This window comes from Oikopleura dioica, chromosome PAR (assembly GCF_907165135.1).
Source record: "Oikopleura dioica chromosome PAR, OKI2018_I68_1.0, whole genome shotgun sequence".
Classification (NCBI taxonomy): domain Eukaryota; kingdom Metazoa; phylum Chordata; class Appendicularia; order Copelata; family Oikopleuridae; genus Oikopleura; species Oikopleura dioica.
The window spans coordinates 6,687,716-6,703,424 of record NC_137293.1 but is presented as its reverse complement, the minus strand read 5'-3'; the positions used below and the strand labels follow the sequence as shown (position 1 = coordinate 6,703,424).

Below are 15,709 nucleotides of genomic sequence, written 5' to 3'. Positions count from 1 at the left end.
GCGAGATCACAACCTATTGCGTCCCTGGATCCTTTATCAATTCCATTAAAATCAATCTTGACTGGGTCGCTACACTTTTTGCTCACATTGAAGGGAATCAGGTATTTCTTATTCAGCTCGAACCCAGCAGCGATTGTAACAGAGACATCATAGTCTTCTTCTTCTGAACGTTTTCGTTTCTTACCGGTTTGGCGAGCGGCAGAGAATCTCAATATCAATAAGCCGTTGAAGTTCTCTTCGTCTTCTCCAGTAAGATTTGTATACATGGCGGAAAATTCGCTTGCAAGAGAAGAATTGGCAGCAACAAAGCTCTTGTAGACATCACGCATACCATCATTGCCTTCGTCATAGTCTATATTCGAGCTCAATTCAAATAGTTCATTTGAAATCAAGCCGGGTATCAATGAAAACTTCATTTCGATGATTATTGAGTATTCGATCTCAATGAAATTGTCATTCACAACATTATCGATTTGATCGTTTTCTGGTGTTTCTGCTGACCCTTCTGCTGATTGCGAAACGAAAGGACTAATAAGCACATGTAAAAAGACATAAAATATCATTCTCTTTCACGATCAGACCTCTGATAAATTTCGATTAAATTGTTACGATTTCGAGCGATTCAGGGATTCCTTTTTAATAGCATTTCAATCATCGTTTATTTCAAGGAGCTCAGGTAATTATTTATTTGATATTTTATTATCCATGAAAAGCGGAGTCCAAAATTATTTTAAGCGAATCAGATCTTCGAATTTTAAAACAGATCTAGGATGAGTCTTCCATGATTCCGATCTTAAAAATCTCATGAGTAGATCGTCTGTATCTGAAAGCGTAATCAGAAGGTCTTGATGGGGGTGTATGGCGCTGAGGTTATGCATGCATAACCAGGTTATGCAAATGCATAACCAGGTTATGCACTCTTAATAAAAATCATATTAATTGATATGTAACAGATAGTTCAAGTGCGCTTCGCGCCTGATCTTAGAGAAAACATCGTTTTTAAGTCTTTTGGAACCAATTTAGCCTCAAATTGCTCCAATTTAAATCGAGAATGCATAACCAGGTTATGCAAAATCCATGCAAATGCATAACCTGGTTATGGCATAACCTCAGCGCCCGCCACCCGTTGATGGGTCCGTTCTATTGAAAAATTCGAGGAGCAAATTAGTGCGAAAGTGGTTTCAGCAACTGAATCGTAAGCGCTTGTCATTTCCTCGAGAATTATGGACACAATCTTGTTGGTACTGTTCTATGTTTGTGTGATAAGGGCTTGAAGCCAGAAACGATTTGTGGTTGCGAAGCGAGCAAGTTCAACTTTGCGCAGCCGATTTGCAAGGGGTTTTTTTGATCTACGAGAATGAGAGAAATGTCCGCGGCTTCTGGCCGAACAATTGCGTCGGGAAAAATGAGTGCCGATGCTGGAAATAAAGCGCTATTATTTTCGCGAATACGAACCTAATATTAAAAACAAAATCAGATTTATTTTTGAATCAGAAAAAAGTAAAAAATATGGGTAGAATCAATAGCATAATTGACAACATCGAGATTTTTGTGCTATCTTCTTCTGGATCTGGAATCTCAGAGATGAGATCAGGGTCGTCAGCTCTTATCGTCAGATTGAATCCTCTACCTGGTAAAAACCAGTCGCTCCTTGTGTTGAAATCCAAGTCGAATTGAGTCATATTCGGAGAAGAGTTTATTATAATTGGTTCGGGCTAAACACGTTTATTTTATTAGATAGTTCACGCAATTTTGCTTATTTTTTACACTTACAATGTCATGTCCACAGTATTTTACATCATTTATTGACAGATATACCGAGCAGGGTGGAAAATTGTAAAATTGGAAATCGTGAAATATTAAGGTAAGCATTAAATTCGACTTGATTTGAGCTATACAGTTTATCCAAAACTCGTAGACTTGCGGGTAGTTTGGGGAATGAATTGTAATGTAATCTTTGTCGTTTGTCAATTCCAAACTGTTGTTCAGCGAACCTGAGCAAATATTATAGGATCCACGGTAATGAATATCAGTGGTTGTTTCGCTTTTTATGCTCAACTGAAATTTTCCTTCGTGATAAGAATTATAGAAACGTATCAATAATGATGCCTCATTTCCATCCAGTGCGGGCTTTACAATTTTCGGAGGCTATTAGAAATTATCAATAACTTAAGGCGGGGGGATCGACGAGAATCGGGATTTTCGTGACCAAAAATGTGGGAAAACCTGATAAGATAGGCGAAATCTGAATTTATTGCCGAATAAAAAAGAGTTGAAAAAATTAACCGGCGAAAAGTAGAAAAATTTTAGGCCAGAATAAATCGGTCCAAAATCCCGTCAAAGTAGGGCCATTTTCGCGAAAATGTACCAAAAATGTTCATTTTTTTTTTACAATTTTGCTAATTTCACCCCCTAAATGTTATTTTCATCAAATGATTATAGGCTCAACAGATTCGTGAGAATCTGTAGATTCCAAAATATATGATTTATACGCAGACCACGCGAAATTACGATCACCCTTAAAAAAATTCTCGTCGACCCCCCTCCTTAATGACTTTTATTTAATGAAGTTGTAATCCTCAAGTCCAAATTCTTTAATGACTTACAATTGAATTGAAATGGCCGCAAAAGTAATCGTTACCGACAAGAACATAATGGGAACTCCAATAGCAAGAATGGGTACTTGGAGAGGGGTTAGCCATTTCTATATCGTGAAATTGAACAACCAAACTTTCATTCGAGTAAAAGTGTAATTCGCACCAATGTATCTGAGTAAAGTTTTTAGGATATCCTGGTGACTGGATATAAATAATGTCTCCTTCTTTTAAATAAAACTTCGGGAAAGGAAACACTTCGAACTCGCAAATATCAAGTGATGATTCGAGATAAATATGTTCAGGATAGGAAGCTGTCGACGCAATATCTCTTGTTTGAGTTTTTTCGTCAATCACATGATTTGAAATTTCGCTTGACAGCGTTGAAAACACTGTCGAAACGAAAAAGAGAGCAAGTTTTTTCATACTTTTTTGAAAAAGATGGTCAAAACCAGCAGATTATATAGAATTGAAGTTTGAGGAGCACTAAACGTAGGAAACCTTTCCTAGGGAAATCTGGAGTTTCCACCGTAATATTTACTCATTTCAGGCGTCATTAATGCATTTGATCTTTACATATGAACTCAAAAAGAAAAACGACTATTTGAAAAGATTATTTGAAAGATTTATTTACAGGGTTGAAAGTATGAATGTGTACAAAATTGAAATTGAAGCGGTGTTCTTCTAAGTGTGTCGTCGTCCAGTTGGCTCCTCATTTGCAGAAGAGAGTCCTGCTGACGCGGCTTTTTGCGCCACCACGCGACATTCGCCATCCTCCGTTATTTCTGCATTTTAGCTCGTGCTTTGATGTCATGCCGGCGGGGCAGTTAAGTTTACAAGTTCTAATGTGGCTATTCTTTTCCGTGTTCAAAGAGCACACGAGTTCGGGCACACTGCCGTCCTCGAGCGGGTTAATAGTAAATTGCTCATACGCGGCGGGGACTGAGCAAGAATTGCAGTCAAATCTACCGCGTCTAATGTCAGTCCAGACAAATACGTCATCGCCCTCTTCGAGCATTTTATGGTTTTTAATACAAACTGTAGTGGCCTTAGTGTTGTAGAGGTCGTCGCAGACGAAGTTGCACCGCCATCGGCGCAGCTCGTCGGTGTTGTTTTCGCAATTCCAGCTTCCTGAGTCGAGGTTTTTTTAAATATAATCTTCCTTAAAAAATGCTCTCTTTTTTGAACCTCTCCTGAGACATCAGCACTATCTGGGAAGACCTGGTAGATATCGGAGCATGGGATTCCATCTTCGTTCTTTGATTTAGTCGACAAACTTGTGGTCGTAGTCGTAATCGAAGTTGTGGTCGGCGTAGTAGTGGTCGTTGGCGAAGTTGTGGAAGAGATAGTGGTGGTTTCTTCGATTTCTCTAGCAGCAGAATCTCGACAATCGCAGGACCAGATGTAGGCCACGGAGGCACTTCCCTCTCGCTCTTGATATTCTTAACGAAAAAAGTAAGTTTTGAAGTGCTTTTACAACTGTATTTTCCCATCCCTACAGACTGTGTTTTTGATTTTGAAAATCTGTACTAATGCTGCTACGAGAAGCGATTTCCGGTAGACTCTCAATATTCCTCTCCACGGGCGGGGATTTCCAATTTCGAGGGCGTGGGAAAATTCGGAAAAAGGAGAGTGTTGATTTGAGAAATGAGAGATTCTCTAACTAACCTATATTGAAGTCGACTTCGTCGTTTCCTGGGTTGAAGGAATTCTGGAACTCCAGTCTGAAGAGGTAGTTTCCGTCCGCGTCGTAGCCGAGTTCGATGATGGATTCGGCCCGACCATCGATTGGTGCTGCAACTTTGTCAAATGAAACTCTGGAGGTGAGAGCGATGACGACTGAGCTTCTTCGAGCATTGAAGTTGTTCGCCCATTGTCTGGAAATCGAACGCATGTTGTAGTGGACGCGAATGTTGAAGCAAGCTCTGCAGGTCCAACTGTTGGTTTTCGACCATTTATCGCTCAGGTCGTGGCAGGTGTTTGACTGGCCACCAGCTACGCATTCTTCCAGATCTGAAACCTGAAAAACATGATGAAAAATTAAAAAAAACGCTCGTGTTTCCCAATTTTTTCATAAAAAATGAATTTTATAGCGTAAAATTTAATAAATTATCTAATAAAATCGCTCTTTTTTATATCGTAACCTTCAAATTCAGACCCTTATTAACCTTTTACTATGAAATAAAGACCCTTATTGAATCCTAATCAGAAAAATTTATTCATTTTTCTTATCCTAAGTCAACAAATAGGACCTTTTTCTAGGCTTGTTATTTTCTCTTTAGTCGTAGTTTTCAGAAATTCTGATTCTTGAAATTTTCAATTCATCGGTTCAATTCTCTTTAGTACCTTTGCAGGAACAGATGCTGCGGCGAGTGAAGCGAGCGTAACAAATTTAGTAAAAAAACTCATCATCGAGCGGGTTTATCGTCTCCCTCCCCGTCTAGTTTCTTATATATAACGGAACGCGCGCTCGTGCGGGAAAATGGTGGCGCTCGTACTTCGTAATCACGATCTGTGCGCTGGTGCACCCGAATGATTTTTCGTGGCGACGCGCCTACTTTTTCGCTTTGACAGCAAAATCAAAATGCCATTATTTCAATTATAAATAATTGAATAATTATGGCAATAAAGATGATGAAAGAAGCGATTCAAGGATCAAGTGTTTTATTCAAACAAAAATACATTTTTTTCGAGGAAATTTTTTGACAGTAAAGAAAAATTGAATTACTGTATTTTTTTATAAATAACTAGCTCAAAAATCTGTGTCGAAAACCTGAGTCAGGGTCTAAATGATGCTTGTTATTTCTTTCAGATCCTGACTCAGGTTTTCTACACAGGTTTTTGAGCCAAAATCTAAGAGCTACGATTCTAAAAAAAGCTGAGACAGCTGTGAGATACCGGTCAGTTAGAATAAATTGTTTTTAGAGAATGCTTTTCTTTTGTCACTAAATATTTGACTCCAAGGCAATGACCAGCGTAAAACGTGTCGCTTGAAGAATTATAAGCTAAGCTGTGCTCTAGTAAACACCAGAAACAATTACCGAATGTTTCAAATAAATAGTTGAAATTTGAAATTTTGAGATTTCGAAAAACATTTTTTTTCTTTGAAAAAAACTTTTGAAAAAAGTTCGAAGCGGTAATAAGGGCAAAGTCGGAAGTTGGCTGATTGCTTTTTTTGTTCTTCTTTTCAATGATGATTATTTGCTTTTAGAAAGTTGGGCTGACGGGGAGAGTGGAGTGGCTTCGGTGACCTTGGCAATTTGTTGTGACGGTTAGGGTTGGCTATTATGAGACTGCTGCGCTCATCAGCGAAAACAAGACAGCTCAGGGTGGACGACGCGCGATTATCAACAAGGATGATCCCGGATGTACACGGAGGCTAATCGCACTCTCCAATCATGTGATCGTGAACTAGAGCCACTACCATTGGAACTTACTACCACTTTTTCACAGAAATGAGCCCTCCTTATCATTAGTTTTGCATTAGACAAATTATTATAAATTATCACCAAAACAAGTTGGGATCCTAGAAATAAGGTCAACTACACTTGAAGTCTCATCAGATTTTTTTTATTTCGAAAAGTTCAGAGAAAGGCAATAATTTCAGAGAAAAAGTTTTGAAATACACAGTCGAAATTTAAGGGAGGGGGGTCATTCAATATCGTCTTCCATAAGGGTCTCCCAGATCAAAAGGCTTGGATCTGGGCTCGGCAACCTGTGTAAAAAACCTGAGTCAGGATCTGAAAGGGCTTTTCATTAAAGATCTTTCAGACCCTGACTCAGGTTTTCTACACAGGTTGCCGAGCCCAGGCTTCGATCGTGTGTCGCCAGCTGGTCCGTTTCCGCCAATTTCTGGGAATCTTGAAGGAACTCGAGGTGGTGCGTAGCCGGTTCTAAAAAGCAGAGATTTAAAAGGCTAAGAGGAAAATACAATTTGTGATAAAATAACCCATTCTGACCGGACTTTTGCGCCTGACCCATGTGTAGCCGAAGGTCGCCGCTCCTGGCCACGATGATAATCCGTATTTGTTGTAAACGGCGTTTAGAATAAACGCGAAATTTGCCCGGTTCTGGATTCAGAACAAATTCAACCTCTGAACTTCCACGTGGCCGGAAACACAGTTTATTTCCGAAAACACAAATTAAACCGTTTGCTGCCGATGTATTGCTGAGCGGGGGTTTTATGTAACTTGGTACTACCAAGCAATTTTCAAGGGGCAAAAAAGCGTCAACGACAATCACCTGCGGGGAAAAAGTGGGAGCACTTGAACTAAACCCGTTTGTCTTGGCATATGACAGGCAAACGTTTTCGTTGATCAATTTCTTGGTAGTACCAAGATGATAGTACCATAGCTATATTTTCAATTAAGTGTTCTTTGTTGGGCAATTGAAAAGTTATCAAAAGCAACTAAGGCGTTCCTTGTTTCAGAGTTAAATGTAGACAAACGGATTCGGATAAGGTTGGAAAAAAGGCAAAAATGATCGAAAAATGGCCGAAAATAGCCGAAAAATGGCCGAAAATGGCCCAAAATTGGCCGAAATATGCCCTTGGTTTAATTTTATCTTCGAACAAAATGGGTTAATAACTTGATTTTGAAATTTTGAGTCAAAATTGAGGCCAAGTTCGCCCCTTGCTAAAATGTCAAATTCGCCACTTGAAATTTTTGTTTCTCTCGATAACTTGTCCGCCTATACAAAGATATTGTCCTGTTGTGCAAAAAATGTCTAACTTTCGAAATTGTTCATGTGAGTACCAAGAATTTGTTTTTGACAGACCCTTCAACTGGCAAGCTTATTTCATGCTTTGGAATTTCAAGCTGATTGATCCTTCATTTTTTTATGCAAAAGTTGCTGGGTAAGATTTTTTTTCATTTACCTGATTTCCTCAATTCTGTTGACAAGATCCTGCTTTTCCCTCGCGTGTTCCCTCGCCATTTCGTTGATCTGTCGTTCGAGCATCGCCGTTCTCATCCTCTCCGTCTACATGAAAACGAGCGGTTATTTAGAGATGCCGAAAATTTCCTCATCATGCATCCCGGACCCACGTTGAGTAAATACCACGGTCGGTTTAAGGGAGACGCTTCCCACAATTAGTGAAGATAACGCTAGTTAGTTAGTGTGCAGCGCACTGTGTGTAGAATAATAGCGATGGGGGCTTTTACGGTATTAGAAATTCAGGCCTCAGCGGTTCGGGTCTGGAAGTGACCCTTTTTTGTTACGAGCTCAAATTCAAAGCTATTTATTGTTTTGCTAGTTAAGGACCCCCCCCCCTTCAGCTTTTTTCGAAAAATCAATTTTCCATTTTCAATTTCCATTTTTCGAAGGAAAAAACTGACGGGGGGGTCCTTAATAAAGTTACGATGGGCCCGTTAGTTGGGCTCGGCAACCTGTGTAGAAAACCTGAGTCAGGGTTCTGAAGAGCTTAAATGAAAAGCCGCGTATGAACTGGTGATATTGCGAAGCCGCTATGCGGCTTCGTTTGAAAAAAAAAGCCGCTACGCGGCTTTTCATTAAGGCTTTTCAGAACCCTGACTCAGGTTTTTTACACAGGTTGACGAAGCAGACCCGTGATTGACGCAAAAACTTGCCCCTGAAATTTCGAAGGTTCTTGACCTCTGTTGACGTCTCAAGAGGGTCAATTGGTAAATAATTAGTGGGGAAGAATTAAGTGGATCGAAAAAAAGAACGGCAACAGTTTCGCGTTTAGAGACTCTTCTAATTCCCCGAAAATGATTTCCCCGTGTTGAGTGCCCGCGACCGCAGAGAAGCGTTTATGATTTTTTGTTCAACTCGACGGTATTTTTGTTTCTACCAGGAAAACTGTTCTAAAGCTGCTCATTTCAAGGAGCGCTTGAAAATACGTGCCTCGATTTCCTCTTGCATGTGATAGCCAGGAAGAGCTTTTGAATTGGGCGGAGCGAGTCCAGGGACAGCAGAATATTGCGGCAAAGCGTAGTTCCCAGGAGTGTACTTTTCTCTTGACTTTGTTCTCAAAAAAACTCGATCTAATTTGATGATGCGGTAAGGTAAAACTCGAACAAGTCATCAGCTATCGGAATAATAGAGCGTTTCACATAAGATTTCGGCTAGAAAAGGACATTTTTAGTCGAATTCCTTGGAATTCGAATTGACGGTAATACATCCCTAGAACGGTATTTGAACATTTCCTGGTTTTGGTCGCGTGCATCAGCCGGTCCACGTCGTCTTTCCATCCTAGAAACAGAAATTGATCAAGATTCTTATCAAAAAATGGATTTTTTATGAAGACTTTTTAATTACGAGGGGGTAGACCCTTAATTCCCTGATCTTTCTTCGCCCATTTTCTCCCCTTCAAATTATTGGAAGATCCTTAAAGTCCTCCTAATATTTTGAAACCATCTGTCCACGGTTACCCTCGTCCTTATCACCCCATTCGTCCGATAAGCCTGCCCAGGCAGAGATAAAACGTCTGTATTAGAAAGTTTAATTATTTTCTTTGTTGACTTGGGTCTCCAGCCGAGCGACGGTGATAAGAGCCAGCGGGGCACCTTCTTTTCTGTGTCGATAATTAGAAACATACACCATTGCTAAGTACCCAAAACACGGGTAACTATACTTCCGGGGTACCAAGTTTAGCATTAAGTTTAATTTGTCTTTGAGACAAAAATGACATCAAAAATGGGTTGAAAAAAGGACTTACTGGTATCAACGTTGACCCTCGTTTTGGCAAATAATTCTTCTAGCTTTGAAATGATCCTCTCTTGCTCTTTGCACAGGTCTTCCAGTTTCTTCTGGTCTTTTAGCTAGAAAACTTTGTTACTCTTCATGCTCCTGTAGTCAGAATTCAGGCATTGAAATAATAATCCGTGCGTTTTAAACGTGCCAAAAATTCAGAACAGCTTTTTATCGCTTCCGATTTATCCAAAACACGACTACGACTAAGGACTACTGTTGATGTATGGATGGTGTAACAGGCGATGATGAATTTTCGGTGTCTAGGGATTATGCGTTTAGATATTTTGGGTTTGGCTAAAAGGAAATTTCGAAACTTTTATTCTTTTCTCCGATTTGATTGAATTTGAAAACATTTTTTTTACCAGCTCGTGTTTATTGCGAGTCACTTTTTCGGGAAGATAGACGAGTTCGGTTCGGATCATGTTCAACTGTATGTAATCATTACTGTAAGTACCTTGAGGGGAACCGTCTTTTAGGAACCTAAGGTAGGCAACTTCTAGGAGGACCCCCAGACGGGGGGGGGGACTAATTTTCAACTTGGGGGCTTCAACTGGGGGTACCACTCCCCTTACTACCCTAGGTCTTAACTACTTAGTAAGTAGTACTTACCCTTCTTGACATCCGGTTGAGCTCTTCAAGATGTTTGTCTGACTGATCCGAAGCACTAGAAAAGTGGATTGAAATCTATTTGAATGAATATGAATCATTTTCGTTTTGATCCAAGATTGACCTTCAGCTTCCAGCAACGATTTGAAGGCATTTACTGAGCAAGATTGATTTAAAAATTGCTGTTGCGTGTTCACGAATTTCAAAAATTCACCACGAGAACATTGAAAGCATTTGAATGAGCGATATTTTGAAAATGACTTTCTAACAATTTTGAAAAATGTTACAAACACAACGTCACGATTAGTTCGAAAGATAAACCGCTGCAAAAAATTATATAACAATACTACTACCGCTACTATACTATCTAAAACAAGGTGTTTATGAGCGGCAATACCGCTGGCAGAGTCGGCAACCTTTGTTCAAAACCTGAGTCAGGGGAAACTGAAAGAACTTGAATGAAAAGCCGCGTAGCGGCTTTTTTGAAAAAAAAGCCTTTGCGGCTTCGCCAGAATAAAAGTTAGAAAGAAATATTAATATTAAGAAAATTATTATTAATTATTAATTACAAAAAATTTAATTGATAAAAAATATATTATATATATTATAAATATAGTATTACAAAAATAATTCTAGATTTTAATTAATTAATAATAATTAATTTAATAATTAATAAACAAAATTAATATTAATTTCTAATTTTTATTCTGGCGAAGCCGCTTCGCGGCTACGATTTCGAAAAAGCCGCTGCGCGGCTTTCCATTCAAGCTCTTTCAGACCCTGACTCAGGTTTTTGAGTCTAGAAGATCATGTCAGAACTCAAAATTAATTTCTCTCGAATTTGAGTATTACGCGTAAATATGATCGTCAAAATAATAATTACCGCTTTAGCTCATTAAGCAGGTTGTTTTTCTGCCCTTCTCCGCGTGTTATCGAGTCCGAAACTTCCCGCAGTTTTTCTTTTAGCTTCTCGTTTGCTGCCAAACTTGTCTTGTACTTTTCGCGCATAACCACTAAGAGTTGAATAGTTGTGTGAAAAAACGTTTTCAGGCGTCGCAGGTGGAAGAAAATAGCAAATTATTCGCTTGACAAGGAGTATTTAGAGCAACGTGTAAGCCCATCGAGAAAGTCAAAAGCCAGTTCATTTGTCGAGAAATTCGCGAAAGCGGTGTTACCGTAGCCACGCGTTTTAGAGGAAAGCTGCTTTTAGCTGGTGACACCCAAAAGCGCGGGTAAATAAACATCCGACAACGCAAAAAGTTCAAAAAGGTGATTTGCTGACCGGGCGAAAAGTACTGTTGAATTGCTGTCTGAAAAGTACTGGCAGAAAATTTGAATTTTTATGAAAAAATTTTTAAGGAAAACAAAAACACGACGCGTAGGGGATGAGATATGCCATCTGTGGTCTTTCGTGAAGCAGAGCTGACGACGTGCATAGCAAATCTACTTGTTTGTTGAATTTTAATTTTTAGCTGTTCACTAAGCTTTTTGGCCCCTGGAGGACTAAAAGATCTTTGCTAAGCCTAGGCCCTAGGGTTGCTAAAATAGCCTGAATCAGGGTTCCGAAGGCTTAAATGAAAAGCCGCGTAGCGGCTTTTTTTTAAATCGAAGCCGCAAAGCGGCTTCGCCGGTATTTGAAGATAGATTCAAATAATCATGTTGCGAAGCCGCTTCGCGGCTTCGATTTTTAAAAAGCCGCTACTAGGCTTTTCATTGAAACTCTTTAGAACCCTGACTCAGGTTTACCAAACAGGTTGTCAAGCCTTGACCTTTAAAAACCCTCTAAGCTGAAGCCCCTCCCTCTTAATTTTGTGAAATTCTCATTCCCTCCCGCAACTTACTAAAACGCGAAGCAATTTCATCCGGCGCAGCACCCTCCAGCCCATCGTGAACCAGCGTATGTCTAAAACGAACTTTGCTCCTTTGGTCAGATAGCTTTTGTTACCTGAGCTGCAAATCGCGTTGCATGCGGTTGAGCTGTTCTTCAAGCTCGAATTTTTGATCTTCGAGAGTTTCTCTATCTTTTTGGTTTAGAAATACGTTACGATAAGGGGAAGTTGTTCAGCGCGATCGATCGGTTTTTGATTGCGTAGAAGATGACTTGAAAATCCACGATTTATTATTCTTCAAAAAGTAGCCATTTTAACGAATTTTTACCAAAGTTTCTAGAACAAATTTGTTTATTTTAAGAATTAAAAATTTTTCTTTTTACAATCCCCTTTTATTTTATCAGTAAAAATAAAATTTTTATTTTTTTTAAGTAAACAAATTTGTTCTAGAAACTCTCATAACGCCAAAAATAAAAAATAGGGGGTCCCCTAGTTCATCCTTGACTTTTAACGTGTGGTACCCTAGTTCATCCCGCCCATGCAGTCTTTTAGCTGGTTTGTGCGCTTTTTTCGAGATTGTTGAAGAGAAGAAAGACTGCGTGGGCGGGATGAACTAGGGTATCAAACGTTAAAAGTCAAGGATGAACTAGGGGACCCCCTATTTTACATCTACGAAGGAGGAAGCAAAAATCCGTCAGAATGGAAGCATCCTAATTTTTCTGTTAAAAATAGCCCTTCGTTTCTACCGGGGAGGGTTAGGGTTAGGAATCTACCCAGGTAATATCTGAACGCATCACTAAAAAAAGAAAGTCATTTTCAAGTGGACCTCCTAGTCGCCTGTCCTCTCAGTTCTAGTGATAGAACTTGACGAATACTTGGAAAATGAAGTTAAAAATAATTTTGCAAGTAGTAGGTCAGATACTTCAATGTTGCAAAACACATGACAGCGAGATCATTTGTCATCTTTCTCAAAATTAAATACACTTGATACAACACGACTTGCCATTGTCACAAATCTCTGCTAAATCAAATCTTATTCTTGACCCGTAAACGGGCTATTATTTCGCCATTTAGAGGGTCCAAACAACAGCCAGCAAAGCAACCTTTTTGGGGAAAGAATTTTCGTAAACCTTTGCTGTGTTTTCTTTCCGCTAGAAGATCTGCGGACATTCTCATAAGAGCTCTCTTTGGAAGGGACTTAAAATACTTTCACATGGATCTGGATAGCGGAAATCTTTTATTCTTCACGACTTTTAAGGATCTTGTCCACGGCGAGCTGAAGTACCTGATGAACCTCACATTCCGCTTTTGATAAAACCCTAAAAACGTTTTCTTTTTAAAAAAAAGAAGCGGTGGAATCTCTTTCTCAGCGAATTTAATAACAGGGGCGAGGAAAGAATGGTATTCTATTTTCTAAAAGAAAACCCCCTGCCTCCCTGCTCGCTTTGAAAATGTGATGATGAAGTCCCTTTCCTGTTGTCGCTCATGTTCGTTGAGCGATGCGCGGCGAAGCTGACTTGGTGAAGGAGATAGATCACGGACCAGGTCGCGTCCGGGTTGACCGCTCTGTTCTTCGTACGCTCTCGCTAGTAAGTCTGACACGGCGCTGTCGGTGGGATACGGAGCATCTGAAAATCATCTTATTTTTAAAGGATTTTTTTGGGTGCTTTTTTATTGATAATTTTCAATTTTGGCTATAAATTCGAGTTTATTTCACAAAAAAAGTGCAGCCAGGGTCAAAAACCTGTGTTAATAACCTGAGTCAGGGTCCTAAAACAGCTCTGCGCGGCTTTTTTTAAAACGAAGCCGCAAATTAAAGGTCCACTCTATTTCCTAGTATCAGATGCAGAGCTTTTTCAGGACCCTGACTCAGGCTTTCAACACAGGTTACCGAGCCCTGTAGACAGATTTTTGTCTAGTCATGATTCCCATCCCCTTTTTTAGAAAAAACCTTGATGCAGAACAAATTGATCTCGCCGCAACAAAATCACGATTTCCAATAAAAAATAAACACCCCCGACCAAATTCAATTTGGTCACCATCACATAACATTCACCACCAGCTCAGAATCTGATCATCGCTAGAGAAAATATTTTCTCGCTTTCTAAGGTACAAAGTCGGGTTCACCCACGTTGCAAAATACTGATCCGTTCGCGAAAAATATTCAAATTGAAGCCGCCGAGTCGGCTTTTTAATTAATCCAAGGGAGGAATTGATCGTTGCTTCGGCTTATTCTTACGCAGGGCCCTCTTTGTTTCTCATATCTTACCTTCAACTTGATCTCTTCGTCCTTTTCGCCTCCCGGAGGAGTTGCCCATTCGAACTGAAAAAAAAATAATGAAAGTTAATCTCAATCTCGATTATCAAGACTCTTCAAAATATTTCCTATTCTTTCCCTTTGCACTTGACTTTTCAAGTATTTTTGGCTATTCAAAGGACTCTACAGCGGCTTCTTTCAATAACGATTTTTTCCATCCTCCATCTGATTGGTCGAAAGATTTTATTTTTGATCGACCAATCTGATGGAGGATGGAAAGAGTCGTTATTGAAAGAAACCATCCTCTATCTGATTGGTCAATCAAAAAAAATTTTCGACCAATCAGATGGTTGATGGAAAAATTCGTTATCGAAGACCGCTCCTGTACGAATTCAATAACGATTTTTTTCATCCTACATCTGATTGGTTAATCAAAAAAAAAATTTTTTCACCAATCAGATGATTGATGGGAAAATTCGTTATCGAAGTCGGCTTCTGTAAGAAATTCGGAAACCTACCGAACATGTTGCTAGAACACTAGAATATTTCTCTTTTTCTCTTATAATCAAAAAATCTGTATCAAAAAAGTTCCAAGCGCGACAGTTTTCGGCGTCTCTTGGCGCGTGTGTATTCTAGTTTCTATATACTATTCTGAGATTCGCTTAGGCACACACATGGTTTTTCACACACAGGAAACATGGCCGAAGTGATCATCACCTGAGTAACGGGGTCGGGGCAAGTTCCGGTTTTTACGAATCAATAGAACGTTTGCCCAAGCAAAGTAACTTACGATTGAGCAGGGAGACGACGTCAATGGACAATAGCTGCCCGATTGTTGCGGGCTCGAGCTTTTGAACCGTGCTTAAATTTAACGAAGTTTGTGAAAACGAAGTGTGACTGTATAAAGAAGGGGGTATTAATATTATCCGGGTGGAGAAAGAAAAAGGAGAGATGTTGTTGTAAGAACATTAAAGTACTGTATATACGGTGCACTGGCTAGGGAACCTGTGTCAAAAACCTGAGTCAGGGCCTGAAAAAGCCCGAATGAAAAGCCGCGTAGCGGCTTTTTGAAAACGAAGCCGCAAAGATACAGATAGTAATTTCGTCGAAGGCGCTTTGCGGCTTCGTTTTCAAAATAGCCGCTGCGCGGCTTTTCATTCAAGACCTTTCAGGCCCTGACTCAGGTTTTGAACACAGGTCGCCGAGCTCAGAACCTGGGCCTCAGACAGTCTGAGTCCGACTGTATATCAGAAACCCTCCAATCCTTGATTTGGAAAAAGCAAGATCAAGGGGATTTTAGGGCGACCGCGAAAATGCCCGGAGTCCGGAGTGCAACAGGAAAGCAAGAGGAGCAAAGCGAGGAAGGAAATCCTCAAATGCTCATTGCTGACGTGCCTGCCATGTTTTGAATTTACAAGTTGTTATAAGTCACTTGTATAACAATCTGCGTTTTGAAAATTATAGAATTGAACAGCGGGCTAAACGCTTGAAAAGCAAGAGGCGAGTCACTCTAAGTGCCAGTTTTTTTTGTTGCTGAATATTTCACAAGTATTTCTTTACTTAACGGTATCTTGGTAGTTGCATTCTAACAGGGGGAGGGAAAGTTCAGGGGGGTTCCCTTAAGGCTTAAGGGTGTCAACAACAGATGTCAAAATTTTGGTGAAATCGTTGTTGACACCCTTAATCTCCTTTTATAAACTTGATCCAGA

General features: G+C 39.8%; 2 protein-coding genes and 2 long non-coding RNA genes across 4 annotated transcripts; all 4 read right to left on the bottom strand.

Moving 5' to 3' along the window:
• Positions 1 to 1,500: 1,500 nt before the first annotated feature.
• Positions 1,501 to 3,007, bottom strand: LOC145704678 (uncharacterized). The gene is made up of 3 exons (XR_014134479.1): positions 2,607 to 3,007; positions 1,774 to 2,148; positions 1,501 to 1,715 (listed from the first exon to the last, which is right to left on the bottom strand). It is a non-coding gene; the product is annotated as an uncharacterized LOC145704678 (long non-coding RNA).
• Positions 3,008 to 3,197: 190 nt separating this feature from the next.
• LOC145704638 (uncharacterized) lies at positions 3,198 to 5,027 on the bottom strand. Its single transcript, XM_081782106.1, has 3 exons — positions 4,941 to 5,027; positions 4,263 to 4,614; positions 3,198 to 4,036 (listed from the first exon to the last, which is right to left on the bottom strand). The coding sequence occupies exons 1-3, from the start codon at positions 5,004 to 5,006 to the stop codon at positions 3,462 to 3,464; spliced, it is 993 nt and encodes a 330-aa protein (XP_081638232.1). The 5' UTR covers positions 5,007 to 5,027; the 3' UTR covers positions 3,198 to 3,461.
• Positions 5,028 to 6,245: 1,218 nt separating this feature from the next.
• LOC145701528 (uncharacterized) lies at positions 6,246 to 12,964 on the bottom strand. Its single transcript, XM_081778743.1, has 12 exons — positions 12,881 to 12,964; positions 11,860 to 11,933; positions 11,756 to 11,817; positions 10,798 to 10,927; positions 9,918 to 9,972; positions 9,671 to 9,736; positions 9,274 to 9,376; positions 8,764 to 8,807; positions 8,460 to 8,573; positions 7,471 to 7,574; positions 6,368 to 6,487; positions 6,246 to 6,309 (listed from the first exon to the last, which is right to left on the bottom strand). The coding sequence occupies exons 1-12, from the start codon at positions 12,917 to 12,919 to the stop codon at positions 6,246 to 6,248; spliced, it is 975 nt and encodes a 324-aa protein (XP_081634869.1). The 5' UTR covers positions 12,920 to 12,964.
• Positions 12,965 to 13,156: 192 nt separating this feature from the next.
• LOC145701527 (uncharacterized) lies at positions 13,157 to 14,636 on the bottom strand. The gene is made up of 3 exons (XR_014134274.1): positions 14,519 to 14,636; positions 14,013 to 14,066; positions 13,157 to 13,371 (listed from the first exon to the last, which is right to left on the bottom strand). It is a non-coding gene; the product is annotated as an uncharacterized LOC145701527 (long non-coding RNA).
• Between the last annotated feature and the right edge of the window lie 1,073 nt (positions 14,637 to 15,709).

What these genes read in the sequence shown, in the direction of transcription:
- LOC145701528 (XM_081778743.1), bottom strand. Translation starts at nt 12,919, where the DNA reads ATGAGAATGTCCGCAGATCTTCTAGCGGAAAGAAAACAC. An exon ending in TGAAATTGCTTCGCGTTTTA is followed by an intron (nt 10,928 to 11,755) that starts GTAAGTTGCGGG and finishes TTCAACTCTTAG; the next exon opens with TGGTTATGCGCGAAAAGTAC. An exon ending in AACAGAATTGAGGAAATCAG is followed by an intron (nt 6,488 to 7,470) that starts GTAAATGAAAAA and finishes TCTGCTTTTTAG; the next exon opens with AACCGGCTACGCACCACCTC.
- LOC145704638 (XM_081782106.1), bottom strand. Translation starts at nt 5,006, where the DNA reads ATGATGAGTTTTTTTACTAAATTTGTTACGCTCGCTTCACTCGCCGCA. An exon ending in CAGCATCTGTTCCTGCAAAG is followed by an intron (nt 4,615 to 4,940) that starts GTACTAAAGAGA and finishes CATGTTTTTCAG; the next exon opens with GTTTCAGATCTGGAAGAATG. An exon ending in CGAAGTCGACTTCAATATAG is followed by an intron (nt 4,037 to 4,262) that starts GTTAGTTAGAGA and finishes TTTTTCGTTAAG; the next exon opens with AATATCAAGAGCGAGAGGGA.